The 18,456-nt window shown below is 52.6% G+C and overlaps 1 protein-coding gene across 1 annotated transcript in view; it reads right to left on the reverse strand.

The window, feature by feature from the left end:
- The window catches only part of SYT13 (synaptotagmin 13), a 41,832-nt gene that overhangs the window by 11,566 nt on the left and 11,810 nt on the right, over window positions 1-18,456 (reverse strand). Inside the window, exons 2-3 of the mRNA XM_023239791.2 lie at window positions 2,833-3,058; window positions 528-662 (exon numbers count right to left, since the gene is read on the reverse strand). Coding sequence (XP_023095559.1) covers window positions 528-662; window positions 2,833-3,058 — 361 coding nt within the window. The remainder of the gene's footprint in view (window positions 1-527; window positions 663-2,832; window positions 3,059-18,456) is intronic.

Raw genomic sequence — 18,456 nt, forward strand, 5'->3', positions numbered from 1 at the left:
CACCAAAAACCCGTTTCCTCTTTTTGCTGAGCACCTGCTAAGCCACATTTCCCATGCTCCTTTGCATTCAGTGGCCATGTGACTGGGTTACAGCCAATGGGGTCTGAGCAGGAGTGATGCATGTTCTGTGTGGTCATGGCTTTCAAGGGGTGGTGGTGCTCCCTCCCTCTTCTCCCTCTCTCTCCACTTGCTAGATACAGATGACAAGGGGGCCTGAGAGGATAACGGGGAGCCTGATGGAAGGAACCTGGTCCCTGAATCACCGTTTGGAGGAAAGAGGTTTGAATCACCATTTGGAAGAGAAAGAGGCCAACCAGGATTCTCCACTTTGAATGTTATATGAGAGGGAAGTGGATTCCGCCCCCCCACCACCACCACCACACACACACTTCAGGGTCCGTTCTTTACCGAGTGCTAATCCAGCACTGAGTGCTCCCTCCAGCCTCAGGTGCTCCCATTCCTCCTGTACAGCTCCTCCAGGGGAGACGGACCCACAGAAGCCCATGAAAGTCAAATACAAGTAATACCTTCCAGGCGAGTCACAAAGAGTTCCGCCTTCTGCTGGTCATAGTCCAAGCGGTAGTGGAGTTTGGGAGCTTGGTTCCAACTGGCGGCCTTCTCTGGGTTCCAGGCCTCTATGACACACACATCCTCTACCACACCTGTCCAAGAGAGGTAAGGCCGTCACTGCCACCCGCACTATGGTCCTTGTTTTCCTAGATCCTCTCTTTCCCATGTGCTACCCAGGCCACGAATGGAAACCAAAAGCGCTCTAGCCGGGGGCCAAGTCATGGTGGCCACCCCAGGGTGACACCTGCGGTCCTGGGATTACATGTTAAGGGACCGTCACAGCCCAGTGCGCAAGACATGGCCTTTGGTGTCACACACGAGCTGCCACTTAAGAGTTATGTGACCTTGGACAAGCTACTTGACTTCTTCGAACCTCAGTTTCCTCATCTTTGTAATGGGAATGATAACAGTGTCTCCTTCCGAGAGTTACTTGCATTAAATGATTCAGAAGTTCCCCCCAAACCACAAATATCGCTCACTGTGCCCCTCACTGGAACAGGAGTCAAACATCTGGAAGATTCTCGTTAGTCAAACATAATACGAGAATTAAAGGATCCAGCAGCTGTAGCCGACTCCACTTCGAGCAAATTGGAACTGAAAAAGTTTTGATTCTCAGAACAACTTTAGAGGGTAGAAATTTAAAGGCCTATTTAATTTCCAAAATGGCTTGTTGTGGGGTTCCTGCACGTGGGGAAAAATTCCTCTGGTGCGTGTAAGTAAGGAACAGACTGACCAGGATGTGAGCAATGCGTAAAGCGAGACCGTCCTGAACACAGGACTCAGCTGGCTCCCAGGGGCGCCACAGGGATGATCACAGCTCTCCCCTCTCAGGCTACCTCAGCCTTCAAATTCAAAACCAAATCAAAGCCAGACCAAAGCTGGCACGGCTTGGCAATGCAAGAATAGATTCTGCTTCCAGAAACAGAATTCTGAGCTCCCCGGGGGGCTGAGGATCATCACCGGTGGGAGCAGGACACGTTGGCCATCACGGGAACAGTGTCCGATGAATTTGGCATCCTCGTCGCCTGCACTCCCTTGCCTCTGGTCAATATTTGCTGAAGAATCAACTCCTGATAGATGTCTATGGAACCAGCGTTCTGGGGTGGGGAACAATGACGAACGATGGCAAAGAGAAGACAAACTAATGTGTTCCGAATTCTTTAAAGTTCCAGGCTCTGACACGCTGCCCTGTTCTTCCTGGTGGGCAGCATCCAATCCTGGCTCCCCCCCGAGCTTTGGGAAACCTGGGGTTCCCGAGAAAGGGGAGCCCTCTTGTGATTATGATTACTACCCCCAACGCTCCGCGTGCAAGCTTTTCCTCATTCTCGGATCTTAAGCTGTCGGGTCCTCAGTGGGTCTATTTGACATCTTTTTAAAATGCGGGGCTGAGAGCTGGGCAGACGCGTTCCTGCCACGGGCACCTTGCAAATTGTTCTTGAAGAAACGCCAGGCTAATCGCTGTGGTTCTGGGTGGGGGGCGGGGGCACCGGCTCACCGGCCAGCATGCGCTCCAGTTGGACCCAGGCCAGGAGATGCGTAAAAATTGGGGTCAACGTCAGAGCCACTTACGCTGCCTCCCCTTGTCCCGTCTGCCTCTCCGACCACACAAATAAAACCCCAGACCACACAAGAATCCGTTCTCCTGGATGTGTTTCTTGCCTCCTTAGGACAGCCTGCATGCTCTTTGGGGTAGGGGCTGTGCCTGCTTCGCGTATCTGCCCCCGCGCCCAGCACAGCCCTGTACCCCGAAAGGTTGCTGCATCTCGAAGTGGACGCTGATGAGAAGCAGAATAGAAACAACAATAATAACAACACGCTTTGGTTACACCTTTGCTGCCACGCCCTGGGCTAAGCACTTTATATGCCTTATTTTATTTACACTTTGCAACAGCCCTCCCGGGAAGACAACAGTAGAATCCTATTTCAGTTACGAGGAAACTGAGGTCCAGAGAGGTTAGCCACATGACCAAGGCCCCACGAGGAGTACGTAAAAGGGCAGAGAATTGGCCCCGGGACTCTGGAAGCCCACACTTCAGTCATGGCCCCTCCACGTGAGTTGAAAAGGACTCTCCACTCCCCAGTCGGAAGCTGGAGGCCTCAGAGAGAAGCCGGGGAGCAATAGGTCCGCAGGAATAAAGGACTGTAATTCCCAGGCCCTGTGCCCCCGTGCTTGCCCAGTGTCAAATGCTGGGGCTGGCCATGAGACGCCGTGAGCCCCCCCGAGTACTGCCCATGGAAGAACGAGGGGAAGGAGACCCCTACCATTCTGAGGAAGGATGAACAGTTCCTCTGTGACCTGCCTCTTGAGGCGGCTGTCATTCGGGGCCTGGGGGCTGGCAGGTGCAACAGGTTCCTCCGTGGTCCTCAGGGTATAGTCCGCATAGTTGATGACCTCCGGGGCTGTCACAGCCGGCCTGGGTCCGTAGATGTCTGGCAACTTGAGGAGGGCTCGGGGCTGGACGGGCTCCGTGGACTTTTTAACATTGAACTGCAAACACACGTCACTCTGATTAGTCCACGAGAAGACCTCCCGCCTGTTTTCTACCCACAGAAGGGAGAAGCCATGACCCGCCCTTTCACGGGAGGCAGAGGGAGGGCTGGGGTCCCTTTATGCTCCGAGAGGCACCACCCAAGCAGCCAGAATGTCACTTTCAAACACACCAGAATCCACAACACCGTGGTTGCGATGACATCTGGGCCCTGTTCATCCACCCCCTTCCTCCCCCTGTCCAGTGGTCTTCTGCTGTGTCCCCTGGGGTTATCCGGGCCCATCACCTGTGCCACCTGCTTCTTGCTCTCTCACCGCCCCTCCCCCCCCTTCAAGAGACCTACACGCACTGGCCCAACCCGGCCCTACTCACCTTTGTGACATTGTCCCAGAATCTTCCCTTTGCACGGCTCCCGTCACTGGGCTCCCTGCTTCTCAAACAGGGCTGAACTCTTTCTGAGTCTGATTTCTGGACCCCAACCCCTCCCCCCAAACCAACCCCCCCCACCTCCACCTGCTGTAAATTAAGTCCCTCCCCCAAGCCTGTCCCTCCCTTTCACCACATCCTGCTCTTTGCTTTATAGCTTTGAGCTCGCCCCTATATTGTTATTTTTTTTCCATAGGTTGGCCTGTTTGTGTCCAGTCCTGTGTGAGCTCCATAAGCACAGGGATTATGTCTTATCTTGCTCCTTCTGTATCCCTGGTGCCTGCACAGCGTCCGCTCACAGGGAGGATGCAATATAAACCCGTGGCTAGGGCTGCCATGTTCAGTTGTATGGTTTGCGCACTGCACAAAGGAGCCCCGATGAGGGGCAAGTGAGGGTTGAAATGCAGTGTGTGCACCACATGCCCAGCTGTGTGCCCTGAGGTAGGGTCTTAGTCCACCTGGAGGAAAGGGCATCTTCTTCTCTACACAAAGGCCTGCTTGCTTGTGAAGCTTTAAGTATGCAAGGGTGCGTCACACAGACCAGTGGAATCTTCTGTCTTTCCCTCCACTAGGGACTGAGATCTCTTCTACCTAAGGGATTCCAACTCATATACCAGGCAGCAATATCAGGGGTCTACCTAGTCCCCGGGAAGTCAGGGACTGATGGCCAGACCTAGAACTCAAAATGCTCGGTGGGTAGCCCATAAAATAACCCTCAAATTGGGGCAGGTGCAGACCCACAATAGAGTCCCCCAAGCAGCCTCCTGCCCTCCTCGCTGGCCCTGCTGTCTCTCCCTTCTCTGTGGCTGCTGGAGGGGCTGGCCAGGGGTCAAGGCTGCTCTGTGACCCAGGGACTGGGGAGTGTCGGGCAGGGGTGGCAGTGGGGGTGATGCAGTCCTGGAGGAGGGACAGCACTCAGAAGTTCACGTGGTTTCCAAGTGCATGTTTAGAGTGTTTCCACAGTCTATGTTTCACTCTCCCGGGATAAATCCCGGACATTCTGCTCTCCTTGACCCTCTGTCTCCGACCGTCCCCGAGGGAGGCTGGACCTCGGTGACCTTAATTATCCAGGAATGCACCGGGGTTCAAAGGGGCCACAGGCGGCCGCCGTGCAGGTGGCCTGCTGATGCTTTACCTCTTCTTCTTCCCAAGTCCCTAAAGGGCTTAGAGGGGATAAAACACTTCCTTCCTCTCTCGGAAACACCGCCCAGCAGACTGCAGCACAACCGAGACTGTCCCGGTCTCTGCTGAGTGTGCCCGGCTCGCACAGGCTGGAAAAGCACTTCTGACTTAAATGGAACACAGCCGCCCAGGAGCAGACAGCGGGGTGGCCGCACACTTACATCTAGATCGGCCTGACCCCAAAGCCCGCTGCCACCGCGGCTCCCGACGCCCTTCCCGCCTTCAAGCCTTTGCCTGGCACAACACCCACTCATCAGAAACGTTTGTCACCGCTACGCACAGCAACCACCCGCAGAGGGACCTGTGCGATTTGCACGCTCAGGTCCCCTCTGCGCCCTCACTCCACTGACGGTGTCCCCGGGCATCGAGGGACCTGGCCTCTAATACTGACCGTGCCACCGGAGCTGAGCAACTTTTGGCAGAGGTCATCGCACCTCTCTGAGTGTGTCACCTCAAGTGACACGTGATTTTCAAGGCTTGCTCCACTCCTGCATTCTGAGCTACAGAGAGGTGAGAGACACAGCCCTTTATCTGCAGGTACAGGGGAGCTGGGGAGTCAATCACACGCCGGAGAGTAAACAGCAGGCATATTTGGCAGTTTGGGGCCGCAGTACAGAAGCAGGCATCGGGCAGTCTGTATAAACAGCCCTGGGGGGAGAGCGGATGGTGCGTGCAGGGGGCAAGCAGGAGTCTGGGAGGGCCTCGGGGAGGGGCCAGGGCGTGAGCCAGACCTTGAAGGAGGGGTGGATGAGAAAGTAGGGCAGCGAGCTGGGGGAGGAAGGCTGTGCCCCTGACTGGAGCCCGGGGCCCCCAACGGACACACACATAGACAGCAGTGACAGGTCTCCACGTCTTTTCATCCTCCACAAAGTGGTGCCCCCCTCCGATATTTCACCCAAGCCCGAGTTACAATTATTACACTATCGGGGCGCCTGGGTGGCTCAGGGCGTTAAAGTGTCTGACCCTTGATTTCGGCTCAGGTCTTGATCTCATGGTTCATGAGATCGAGCCCCACGTCGGGCTCTGCACTGACCGCGTGGAGCCCGCTTGGGGTTCTCTCTCTCCCTCGATCTCTGCCCCTCCCCTGCTCGCCCGCACACACACACACACACACACACACCTTCTCTCTCTGTCAAAATAAATAAATTAAAAAAGACATTACATTTATTATATTATCACACGAGGAATCAGAAGCTCGAGCAAGTTGAAGGTCATACAACTGACAAGTGATATAGAACTGAGCCTTCAGACACTTTGACTCCAAATTTGTGTCATTTCCATTGCCCTGCACCTGCTTCTCAAAAACACTGTCCCTGTTTGTCTGGGATGCTGGACGCAAAGAGAGAACGACGGGGCTCAGTTCTGAGTGAGGTTCACTCCGTGTTGCTTCAAGCCTCCGCAGAGCCTGGGTCGGCGCTCCTTCCTACTCGCTGGCTCTGAATTTGTGAGCCCCTTGATAAGCTCAAGAGCCTGTGACAAGAGCTTAAAATGCATCGCCAGAGCACAAAGTTGGGGTGTTCCTGGCTGTCCTCCAACATCCGTTCCCTCTCTATTCTGCCTTTCCTCCAGATCCCCTGGCTTTCGGGATCCCTCCCCGGCCCCAGCTCTGGGTTGGGGCAGGGGCACCTGCTTAACGTGATCCCATGGGCTCCTGGGTACTGTTTTTAGCACAGGGGTGGGCACCTGTCCCGGAAAGCGAACCCAGACAGGCAGAATGGAAGGACTTGCATGGCACGGAAGTAGAAGAGATCCTCTCCCCTGCTGGACAGGTAGCCTGTGGCCCCATCTGGTGACTGCAAGACGAGCCAGTCTTGGGACAAAGTTGACATGGCGGACAGGAGGGTGGGGACAACAAAGGAAGCTGTGTTCTCTGGTCACAGTGTTCTGGAGCCTCCGAATCAACCAAGCCCGGTATCCCGGCTCGGCACTTCTGAGTTGCACGAGCCATGTGGTCCTTCCTGTGCGAGCCGGTTTGGGTTGGGGTCCTTGTGGTTGGCAGCGGGAGCATCCTGAACTGAGACACTGCCTTTGTCATGAGCACCCAGGATGCCATGACTGGTGGAGAGAAACCGCCTGGGGTGAGACGCCTCTCCCACCTCCTGAACGTCTCTGCATCCAGCCGAAGGCATCCTCATTTGCGGTCTATCCTTGCCCTGCCCTGGTAAGGTCCTGTGTGGCAATGGTTCCCTGAGGTGGAGAGCGATTCGTCGCCCTTCACTGGGGGCAGGGTCTGATGCCTGCTACACTACTCCCTTCAAGTAGCAAAAACAGCTGCTGGTTCCCTGTCTCGTTCTCTTGAACAACCGTATTCATTGCATTTCAAAACCCTGGTTCCACCGCATCTTTCTTTTTTTTTTCAATTTTTTTTAAACGTTTATTTATTTTTGAGACAGAGAGAGACAGAGCACGAACGGGGGAGGGGCAGAGAGAGAGGGAGACACAGAATCAGAAACAGGCTCCAGGCTCTGAGCAGTCAGCCCAGAGCCCGACGCGGGGCTCGAACTCACGGACCGCGAGATCGTGACCTGAGCCGAAGTCGGACGCTTAACCGACGGAGCCACCCAGGCGCCCCACCACTGCATCTTTCAAATGCATCTATGTTTCCACTTAAACAGCTGGAACTTCAGTGCCCCAGGAGCAGAAAAGAGGTTTGGGAGTGGGGTGGGGTGGGGGGGCGCTGGGAAAGAATTATGAGTGGGGCACAAGCAAGAGGGCCTGGGAGGAGGGAGGCACCAGGGGAGCGGACCCCTGGAGAAGGACCTGAGCTCCAGCCTAGCACCGCAGTGTGCGAGGGGCGGGATTTGGAAGTGGGGACTGTCTCTCCAAATGTCCCTTGAACCCAGGGGAAGGGCCTGGCAATGTCGATGCAGAAGGAGTCAGGGAAGGTTCCCAGTGGGGCGGACATTCAACGATTAAGGCACCCCCAATTGTGCTGGCATGGCAGGTACAGAGAGGGGAGACCCCTCTGTTGAGTCTCTGCAGATTGTCCCTGCCTCTCACCTGTCCCCTTGGGCCCCTGGCTCCTGCCGAGAGTGTGGACCCCGAGCAGCTTCATGAGGCACAGCCCCACGGAGCCTTGGGTCACGCCCCGCCCCTCTTGCCACCTGCCCGGGGGCTTCTCAGTGGCTGCTGAGGCGCGTGGGACATCCAGGGACACTGTGGGTCGGCCCAACGGCAACCCAGATGTGCCAAGACTTAACGCTCCAAGGGATGGGGGGGACGGGGAGGGACTTGACCACTGTCAGCTGGAAGCCAGACCTGAATTCTTCTCCTTTCCTCCTTCCTACCTGTCCCCAAAGTATCTTCAGTCACCCCTTGGAAGATGACACCTCCAGCAACTGTCCTTGGTGCCAGGTGGTGGCCGGCTCAGTAACACCTCTGTGTGTCCCCTCCCCCCCCCCCTTCCCCGCTGCATCCCCTCCCAAGATGGCACTTCCTGCCTAAAAGCGGCTCAGTGGCCTCAGGGTGGGCTCAGCCTTCCCCAACCCAGGCTGAGACAGATGGCATGGGGGGAAGGGACAACCCTTCAGCTAACGAACAAATATTTATTGAGCCCTACTAGAGGCCAGGTCCTATGCTAAGTGTTAGGAACACAGAAGTGAACAAGACAGATGCTGCCCTTCCCTTAGGGGGCTGGTGTCGGAAAAAGAGAAATTAATTATGCAGCTAATGATCTGTAAACAAACGCTTAACCTTACCAGAGGCGTCAGGTGACCCCTAACGTCACAAAAGTGATTAAGTTTTTGACCTAAAGACTGTTTATTAAATTGGGCTCTCGTGCTAGGGCATCCATATTAAAGCATCACGTCACCCTGGGAGGTGCGGAGGAGCCAAGCAGACTCGGCTGGAAAGGGGGACAGATGGCTTCATCCCTTATACTTGACCTTTAGAAAGCAGAGGGCAGAGGAGAGAGATTCAAACACAGAGTGTTTGGATGATGTCAAGCACAGGCCACTGCAGCTAAGCTCAGCAAAGCCCCTGCCTCGGCGGGGAGCTGGGCTGGAGCAAGGGACCTGCCAGCTTCTGTCACTCTGGACTCCAGTACCCGTAACCACGCACACCAACTCATGTACAAGAGTTTGAAATGTAGCCCGGTGGTCAGGCGTTCAAAGTCCGGAGCAAGACAGCGTGGTTGGAGTCCAGGTTCCGCCAATTACTTGCTGTGTGATCTTGGGACCGGGTAATTAACCTCTCTGTGTCCCCAGTTTCTCCATTTGTAAATGTTAACAACACCTCTTTCCTGGGCTTGGATTGAAGATGAGCTAAGCAAACCAGCGTCAAGCCCTTGGTACCAAGGCTAGCATGACAAACCCTCAACAGATGTTGAAAATACTTGTTTGAACCTGAGGTCTAGAGCAGTGCTGTGCAAAGTGGGGTTCGTGCATTGAGTTCCTGTCCGTGAATTTGCGTGTGAGAAGGTACATAGATGCTAAAGCCAAACCGAACAGGTTTTTTTCTCCCACGGATGGTGTGAGAAGCTCTGGTGTAGACCGCACTTCTCCCACAAGAGCTGCTGGGGCAGGTGGTTCTTCAATGGCTCCCAGGGCCCCTCACCTCCTGGCGTGCACCCCTTTGTGTAATTCTCTTCCCCTGAGTGTGGGCTGGACCTCGTGACTTGCTCCCGATGAAAAGAATACGCGATGAGCTGTCACTTGTGCGATTAGGTTACACAAGAATTAGATTTCATCTTGTCCGCTCCCTCTGGCAAGCAGCCTGTGATGTTGAGGGTGCCCTACGGGGGGACCCGTGTGACAAGGGAGGGAGGGCAGCCCATAGGGAACCGAATCCTGCCCATAACTTGGCAGTAAGCCCTTCCCCAGTCACGCCTCAAGATGACCACAGCCCTGGACAGCACGACCCTGAGCCGGAGGACCCAGCTATGCTAGGACCAGCTTCCTGACCCCCAGAAACGGTGAGCTCGTGTTATTTTAAGCCACCAATTTTGGGGAGAATTTGTTACGCGGCACTATATAACTAATACATCTGTTCAGGAGAATTAAAGTATGAAAAACATAGAAACTACCACACATGCACCGGAATGGCTAAAACTAAAAAGAATGACAACATTGGGGCAGCTGGGTGGCTCAGACGGGTAAGCGTCTGCCTCTTGATGTTGGCTCAGGTCATGAAGTCGTGGTTTGCGAAATGGAGCCCCGAGTCGGGCTCTGCGCTGATAGCGTGAAGCCTGCTTGGAATTCTCTCTCTTCCTCTCTCTCTCTCTCTCTGCCCCTCCCCGACTCGCTCACGCACACCCTCCCTTTCTCTCTCTCTCTCTGTCAAAATAAACAAACATTTTTAAAATAAAGAATGACAACCATAAGTGTCGGCAAGGATGGGAAACAATGGGAAGGTTCATACGTTGCTTGGAAGGAAAAATAGTAAACCACTTTGGACAACTGGTAGTTTCTTACAAGTTAAACTTCTGTCTACCCTATGGCCCAGCAGTTGCACTCCTGGGCATCCAGCCAAGGAAAATGAAAATACACGTTTACACAAAGACTCACCCATGAATACTGATAGTGACTTTACTCATAGTAGCTCCCCACTGGGAGCCACCCAGATGTCCATCAACAGGAAAATGAATAAATAAATGGTGGCTTCTTTTCATGATGGAATACTCCTCAAAAGTGAAAAGAAATGAATGATGGGTACACCGACAGCACAGAAAAAAAATCACAAAAACGTGCTGAGCAAGAGAAGGCACGATGCAGAAGAACATATCCTGCAGCATTCAACGGATATCTTAACTCAGGGGACATTTGCAAGGTCGGGAGACATTTTGCTGGTGGGCGGAGGCTGTTCCTGGGTAGAGGCCGGGGATGCCGCTAACCATCCTCCAGTGCACAGGCCAGCTCCCTGCAACAAAGAATTATCCAACCCAGAATGGTAGCTGTGCAGAGGTTGAGAAACATCGATTTGCATGTGGTTTTAGAACACGGAAAATGCATCGATGGGGATGGAAATCAAAACAGTGGTTGCCTCTGGGGGAACGGCACGGTCAGAGGCATGTCAGAGGGTGCGGTTACAGCCTATGGTATAAATATTTGCCAAAATTAATTAAGCTCTACGCTTAGAATATGTGCATTTCACTGTATGCAAACTGTACCCCACTAATAATTTAGATAGAAAGACCGAGATGGATATAGATACACACACACACACACACACACACACACACACACACACGCTCTCCCCTAGTAGACATTAGAGTCCCTAATGTCTGGACAACGGGCAGTAAGTCCATTAGGTCAAGCTAGAAGTTAATGGGCAGCAATAGTCTTTTTGTCTCCAGGAAAGGACTACTCCTAGAGGCTGAGTCGGTGAGTGGGAATGGCCCTCTGTCTGGGCTTTCCTTCCAATCATATAGAGAACTCTCCCAGAGAGAATTTGGGGTGCAGCCACAGAGGCTCTTCACCAACCCAAAGGCTTGATCCCCACGGTCCATTCCCTGCAGAGGGCATCCTTGCACACACGCACAACTGGTTGAAGCTTCACGGCTGACGGGCTACTTGTTACCAGCCCTGTATTAGTCAGGCAAGGACAACTGCCGTGTAACAAACAGGCCCCACACATAAATGGCTGAACATAACAAAAGCTGATTTCTTACAGTCTTAAAGGGTCTACTAGCTCTTCTCCAAACCTGGAGTCCCAGCCTCTTCCACCTTGTGGTTGTGCCCACCTGCGCCGGGCACTGTTCAGATATGAGCTCACTGAGTCCCCATATAACCTTATTAGGAAGTGCTACTAGGATCAATCCCATTTTCCAGATGAGGTTGCACTGCCAACTAGTGAGCCCTGGGGGCTCGATTCAAACCCAGGGTGACTCACTCCAGAGCCCGGCGCTAAGCCGCTCTGCCCCGCTTCCAGCCCCTTTCTCCATCTCCTCGCATCTCCAGCCATTCTTTACTGCTCACTGGTGTCTTCCTGCCACATAGACTCATGCCCAGGCCACTGGATGGCCCCACTACCCAGCCCCTGCCCCCGCCCCTGCCCCTGCGTACCCTTCAGTCAGAGGAACGGGGTTGTTACGACTGCTTCCCACACTTGGGTGCGTCTAATTCCCACTTGCGGAAGTGAAAAATTCAGGTTTTTCTGAAACCCCAAGGCCCAGAGGTTTGGCTGAGAGGTCTTAGGTAGAGCCTGGGGAACATGCATGTCTAACAAGCTTCCCAGCCTGACTGCGATGTGTGTGTGGGGGGGTCCCTGTGGCCCCTGGGGGGACACCCCGGTTTTGGAAACGCCCCAGAGATCCAGGTAGGATAGGTGTAGAAATGTCCCCCTGTGCGGTGAGCTGCTCCCTGGGCACAAACTCCCCGTTTCTCAGCGAGGTCCCTCGGCGCCCACAGTTACTTGTGATAGATCTCCCACTCCACGAAAACCGCTGATACCAAATCTCTACGTCTTAGAGGCTTACGGGCAAGTCCACAGGGTCGGGCCCCGGGGGAGCGTGTACTTCCAAGCTGCAAAGTTGAAATTCACTTTGAAGCAGTAGCTTGTCTTCCGGTCCAGGCGCCACACAGCGTTTCCATGGTGACCCAGCCACTGCTGGTCTCTCATTATCCCTTCCAATACATCCTCTTCGGTGCCCCAATCCCTTTTCAAATCCCCTTCCCTTGGGACTGGGCCCCGCTACCTTTCTTTCCCCTCCTTTGTTATTTTAAAATCAAGAAAGCTTAGTTTGTGGTTAACCGGGACACTCCCTGTCTCCTCCCTGGTATCTAAGGCAACAGACCAGGAGGTTTGTCCCGGAACCAGCCTTGCCGTCAGTTGGGTAAATGTGCCTCTCAACCGGGGAAGAATGAGACACAACTGAAAATAGCAGCCAGCCCTGGGCAAACCCTTTCTCTGCTGGTGGTCACTCATTCAGTCATTTGTTAAATCTCTAGATGCCGGTCAACTGCAGGAACAACACCATCCAGTCATTTCCCTTGTGGAGTGAACGTCGCCAGCGAGGCAGAAAGCAAGAAACCATTAGATGCGGAAACAAGCAATCTCAGGGACAGATGGTGAGGGGGGGTGGGTGGGAGGGGAAGTGGTGTCCACTAAAAATGTGAGGGTCAGGAAAGGTTTTCTGAGCTAAAATTTGGGGGCAAAAATCGTATCGAAGGTTAGTCATGTGCTGGATAGAGGTGTAAGCATTTTACCTCCATTTAAACCCCACAACCTCATGAAGGAGGGGCTGTTATTACACCCACTTTACAGAGGAGGACACTGAGGCACAGAGGACTTACGGCTGAAGTCACACAGTTAACTGGATACAGAGCTGGGATTCGAACCCAAGCGCATGCCCACCTCTGCCCTCTGACGCCAGCTATCCATTCATTCATTCGACCAATCACTATCTCGGGGTGGGTTGTGTGCATTGAAGGGAGATTTTCAGGAAGATGCAGAGGCTCTGACTTTGAGTTGGGCGCTCCCTGAAGTAGGGACAGCAGTTTGATGGAGGAGAGATGGGACAAGGGCATTCCGGACCAAGGCTGTGGCTTGAAAGTCTGAGTGTGGTCAGAGACCAGTGGATACAGCTAAGGCTTAAAACCCCGCGAGAAGAGGAGGGACAATGACTTCTGCCAATCTCCCAACATTTCCAGAGTAAACAGAATTCACAAAACAAAACCAGTCGGTGGGACTGGAAGCCGCCACATGGCAAGCTCCTGCCTAGAGATGTACTTCTCACGGGTGGTCCCTGCATTGACTTCATTAGTCACATCACGATGCCCGAAAGGGCAATATGGCTGCCGCCTCTTGACCATTGCCTATGTACCAGATGCTTCTCGAAGCACTACAGACTTCACTGTATTTGAGCCTCACACAACCCTATAGGGAAGTGCCCAATATTTTCTCTATTCTACATCCGAATTTTATTTTATTTTATTTTTATTTTTTTTATTTTTTTATTTTTTTATTTTTTTATTTATTTTTATTTTTTTTATTTTTTTATTTTTTTATTTTTTTATTTATTTTTATTTTTTTTATTTTTTTATTTTTTTTATTTTTTTATTTTTTTAAAATTTTTTTTTCAATGTTTTTTATTTATTTTTGGGACAGAGAGAGACAGAGCATGAACGGGGGAGGGTCAGAGAGAGAGGGAGACACAGAATCGGAAACAGGCTCCAGGCTCCGAGCCATCAGCCCAGAGCCCGACGCGGGGCTCGAACTCACGGACCGCGAGATCGTGACCTGGCTGAAGTCGGACGCTTAACCGACTGCGCCACCCAGGCGCCCCACACCCGAATTTTAATAAATAAAAACAGCCCAAGTTTTTACAAAGGAGGAAACTGGGGCTCAGAGAATTCGCAACTTGTCCAGGATCCTACAGCCAGTATACGACCGCCCTGGACTTGGAAGCCAAGTGCACCCAAAGCCAGTGCTGCTATCACGACACTACATGACATGGTTCCCTGGGTCTCTGGATGCCACTCATCAACAGGTGGAAGTGGAAATGCCCAGCTAGTTGTTTTTGATTTGCCAGCAGATTCCCTATCGTTAGACTGATAATAACCCCACTCCCCATCCCCACGCGGTTGTCTGGGTTTTTTTTAATGAACCGTCCGGACGTTTGGGCATCCGCTTTGTTACTGCTCTCAGTTTTGAGTCTGGGCTTGACATTCTTTGTGCAGAAAATGTGTTTCATTTGTGCCATGAGCCAAGACAACGGCAAGACTATGTTGTAACCTCACGTAATCGACATCGGTCTTAAGTGTTATTTCAAAGCCAGGATGTTTTAAAGGTCAGAGAAAAGCCCTCTAGTCTGGGGCTCAAACTCAGTCTTGCCACCCCATCCACTCCACCCTATCCTCTATTTTGCAGCCGCCATAGCAGGGCTGTTGGCAATGGGTTTGACTCAGAGCACAATCTCAGCCGGCCTTTATCTTTCAGAATTTCCACCTGCTCCCCCACCACTGTATTGGTTTCCCAGGGGCTTCAGCGGCCAACTTTGGCTCAGGTCATGATCTCATGGTTTGTGAGTTTGGGCCCCGCCTCGGGCTCTGTGCTGACAGCTCAGAGCCTGGAGCCTGCTTCAGATTCTGTCTCCCTCTCTCTGTGCCCCTCCCATGCTCATGCTCTCTCTCTCTCTCTCTCTCTCTCTCTTTCTCTCTCTCAAAAATAAATAAACATTAAAAAAAATTTTTTTAAGTCTGAGAAATCTGGTTATATGCAATTTCTTGACATTGAATCCAAAATCTTCTTTGTGAACAGCTATAGGATGTTTTGATTCGATAATGCTTGACGATGAAACTATGGACAAAGGCAACAATTTTTAACCTTGTCGTTAAGCCAATATATTACAAACAAAAGCTAAGGTACTAAAATTTGATGCTTGTTTTTTTTTTTTTTTTACCCATTTAAAAAAATCAGAGCACATTCAAGGTTATTCTTATAATAATACCTCCTTCACGCATCTGCATTCTGATAAGCTTTTCTTAGTGGGAGAGAAAGGAGGTAAATTCGGTAGAACCCCTGAGCATGTGAATATCATCCATCAAACATGATACAGCGTGGAATAGAAGTAGAGAGAGCCACTAACTGAAGACATCCACCCACTTCTGTGCAGACACTTGGAAAGTTTAAACGACAGCCAAGTTTTAAAGTGTGCCTTCAAAACAGGACAGGGACCGTTTTTACTAGATTAGCCTTATATTTTGGTTTTAAGCCCAAACCCTCCAATTTCTACCCAATAAAGCAGAAATCAGCACACACCTGTCACCCACTATGTATTTACCCACCCTTAAAACCATGGAAGATCCACGAATAAGTCCCTGCCCTCAGGAAGTTTACCATGCCATGGTGGAGATGAGATATTCCATAAACAGGAATATGAATTGCTTATCCTAGAAGAACTCTCCTGTCCCCACGGCAGACATGACTAATCAGTTAAAGCATTATTTCCTGCTCTGCTCAGGGCTCTAGGAAGCGACTACAAATTAGTAGAAATTGGTATACGAGGGGAAAGCTATACGCTTTCCCTGACGCACAGTTATACAAAGATAACTAAGTATAAAAGGTAATCTTAAAGGGCCATACATATGTCTAGACTATGTGCTATATAAAAGACTATGGAAGAGGTCCTTATCATTAGTGAGGCCAGAGAAGGCTTCCTGAAGGAGGGACAGTCAAGGATAGGAGAGGCAGGGGGAGTTCAAACAGACAGAGCGGAGCAGCGGGCACAGAGGGGTGCACACTCGAGGCATGGGGTATCTGGCAAACCAGCCAAAGAGAAACACTGGGATTGGAGAAATGGATTTGCAAAGGAATGGTGAGGCCAGGTCATGAAGGGTCTCGAATACCCGGCAAAAGATTCCGAATCCTAGTTTATAAACAGTGGAGAGACTCGGGCAGCTTGTGAACAGGACAAGGACAGAAGCGTTATTTTCAGTAAATCAGAGGAGCGGGGGCATGCGGGAGGGTCCGGACCGGAGGCGAGAAGGCCAGCTCGGAGCCACGTGAGAGGAAGCGAGGGGCCGGGCCAGGGTATACCTGTCTCAAGGGAAAAGTGAAGGCAGCATGCGGGACAAGTCCCCACGGAAGATTCCACAGCCCTCCCGGGTGGAGCCACGTGTAGGGACGAGGAGTCTAAGAGAGCCGCGGCAAGGGGAAGGTACGTCCATCACTGCCTCTCGGGTCTCCTTTCTTAAAAGGGCATCGTTCCCGAGCGTCACCGAATATCCACAGCCGTGGAAGTGTTGAGGCAACAGGTTGACTCTCCTGTGCGACTTTTGTGAGAGATGGCAAAGGACAGGGCGAGAGGGCTGCTTCTGACATTGCTCTCCCCGCGGTCATCCGGGAAGACTCCAAGCCGGGGAGTATCAGCCGCAGCCGTTAACTTTCAAATGGGACGCTAACCTATTGGCCCTCCGTCCGGTGTCACATGGGCCCACATTCCAGCGGTCTACCGCTGGTCTATGATTGGACCGCGGAAGGTCAGCGATATCAGATATTTGGCTCTAAGTTACTACACACGTCAAACTCGTTGCAAGCTTTTGGAAATGAGAAAAACAGCTGAACTTTCCTACCCACGGATGTGTCTGTTTGACCAAGCACGTCTCAGACGCCTCAAGATGTGCAGAGCACCCTGCTGTCCGGGCACTGCCCTACCTGGATTATGTGATTTAATCCCCACAATTCAGTGACAATGACACAGTTAACAGATGGCCACACTGGGGCACAGACAGGCGAGGTCACGAGCGTGCCATCCCACAGCAGGCCAGGGGCGGACTGGATCTGGAAGCCCAGCACTTCCTGTCCTCACTCATCTAGCAAGTGACATCAAATATTTTACTAGAGTCATTTCAATGACAACTGAATTATTAATACCCCTTGTTCATCCAAGAGTCATTTCGTGCACTGTTGCAACTCGTGCAGCCCCCCCAAAGGCCGCCTGGGGGAGTTATAGGCGCTTGGTTTCCAGTGGTGGCCACAGAGTCACCATCCTCCTCTGTTCCCGAGGAGGCGGGGGGCCCCGATGTGACTCCGCCGGGGACGACCTGTGCGCCTGTGTTCATTGCCCGGAGCTCACGCAGTGGCCCAGGGAACTACAAACACAGCAGCGGCCTCAACCCTGCCTTCCGGACACCAAGCCACAGGTTCAGCTCACCGCGGCAAGTGCCCTGCCCGGTCCCTCCGGTGGCCCTTCGAGGTAATGGATTCGAGGTGCTCCTTTCTTAGAATCTCACGTTTCCCCGAAGTGAAGAATTCCAGAAACACCACAGGGCAGGCAACTGCTGACTTCACCAGTTGCCGACTCGACCGGTCTTCTTAACAATTGAAGGCCATCAATGACTCACTCTACCACTTGGCCCTCATCGGCCCCCTGCTGGCCTCGTGAGGGCACTAAGGATCTCTCTGGCACCTTTGACCCTGTTGGGCACATGGCCCTCGCTCTCCAACCTTCCCAATTTGATTCTGTGGCCCATCATTTTTTTTTTTTTTTTTTCAACGTTTATTTTTGGGACAGAGAGAGACAGAGCATGAACGGGGGAGGGGCAGAGAGAGAGGGAGACACAGAATCGGAAACAGGCTCCAGGCTCCGAGCCATCAGCCCAGAGCCCGACGCGGGGCTCGAACTCATGGACCGCGAGATCGTGACCTGAGCTGAAGTCGGACGCTTAACCGACTGCGCCACCCAGGCGCCCCTCCCCGCCTGTTTTTAAACGCGCTCAACACTGCACTGACTTCTTGTCCCCTGATCGGCCACTGTCCTCACCCTCTCTGCCCGGCCAGGCGTCTCAAAAGAATCGCCTGTGCTTGGTACCCTCCTCATTTCCTCACTCTCCATCCGCGCAGCAAGCCACTCCCAAAGGGTCCCATCAGCCACTGAAGGTCACTGTTAGTCTCCGAGGTCACTGATGACCTTCACCCTCTGATTCCTATGGATTTTTTCAGTCTTATCTGACTTGACTTGCCGGTGGCAGGTTCTCAGTGGATGATTCCCTTCCTCTTAAAAAGCTTTTTCTCTTGTTCTTCTTCTGACATTCGATTCTCCAGGCTCTCCTCCTTCCTCTCTGGCCACTCCTCTGGCAAATGAAACGCTGATGTCCGTCAGGACTTCCCAGGCGCTTTTCCCCCTCATTCTGCTCTCTTCCTGGGTGGTCTCAACCATGCTCCTGGCTGTGACTGCTGCTTACGACAGACGACCCCCCAGCACACATCTTCGGCTCCCCGGTATACGTCACAGCCGTACTGTGAGCTCCGGACGTGCCCAGCCACTGGCACCGTGGACATCTCCGTGCAGAAAGCACAAAGACTCCTCGTGCTCTCCCTGCACACAAGTGAGCTCGTGACTTCAAGGCCA

This window comes from Felis catus, chromosome D1 (assembly GCF_018350175.1).
Source record: "Felis catus isolate Fca126 chromosome D1, F.catus_Fca126_mat1.0, whole genome shotgun sequence".
NCBI classification, from domain to species: Eukaryota; Metazoa; Chordata; class Mammalia; order Carnivora; family Felidae; genus Felis; species Felis catus.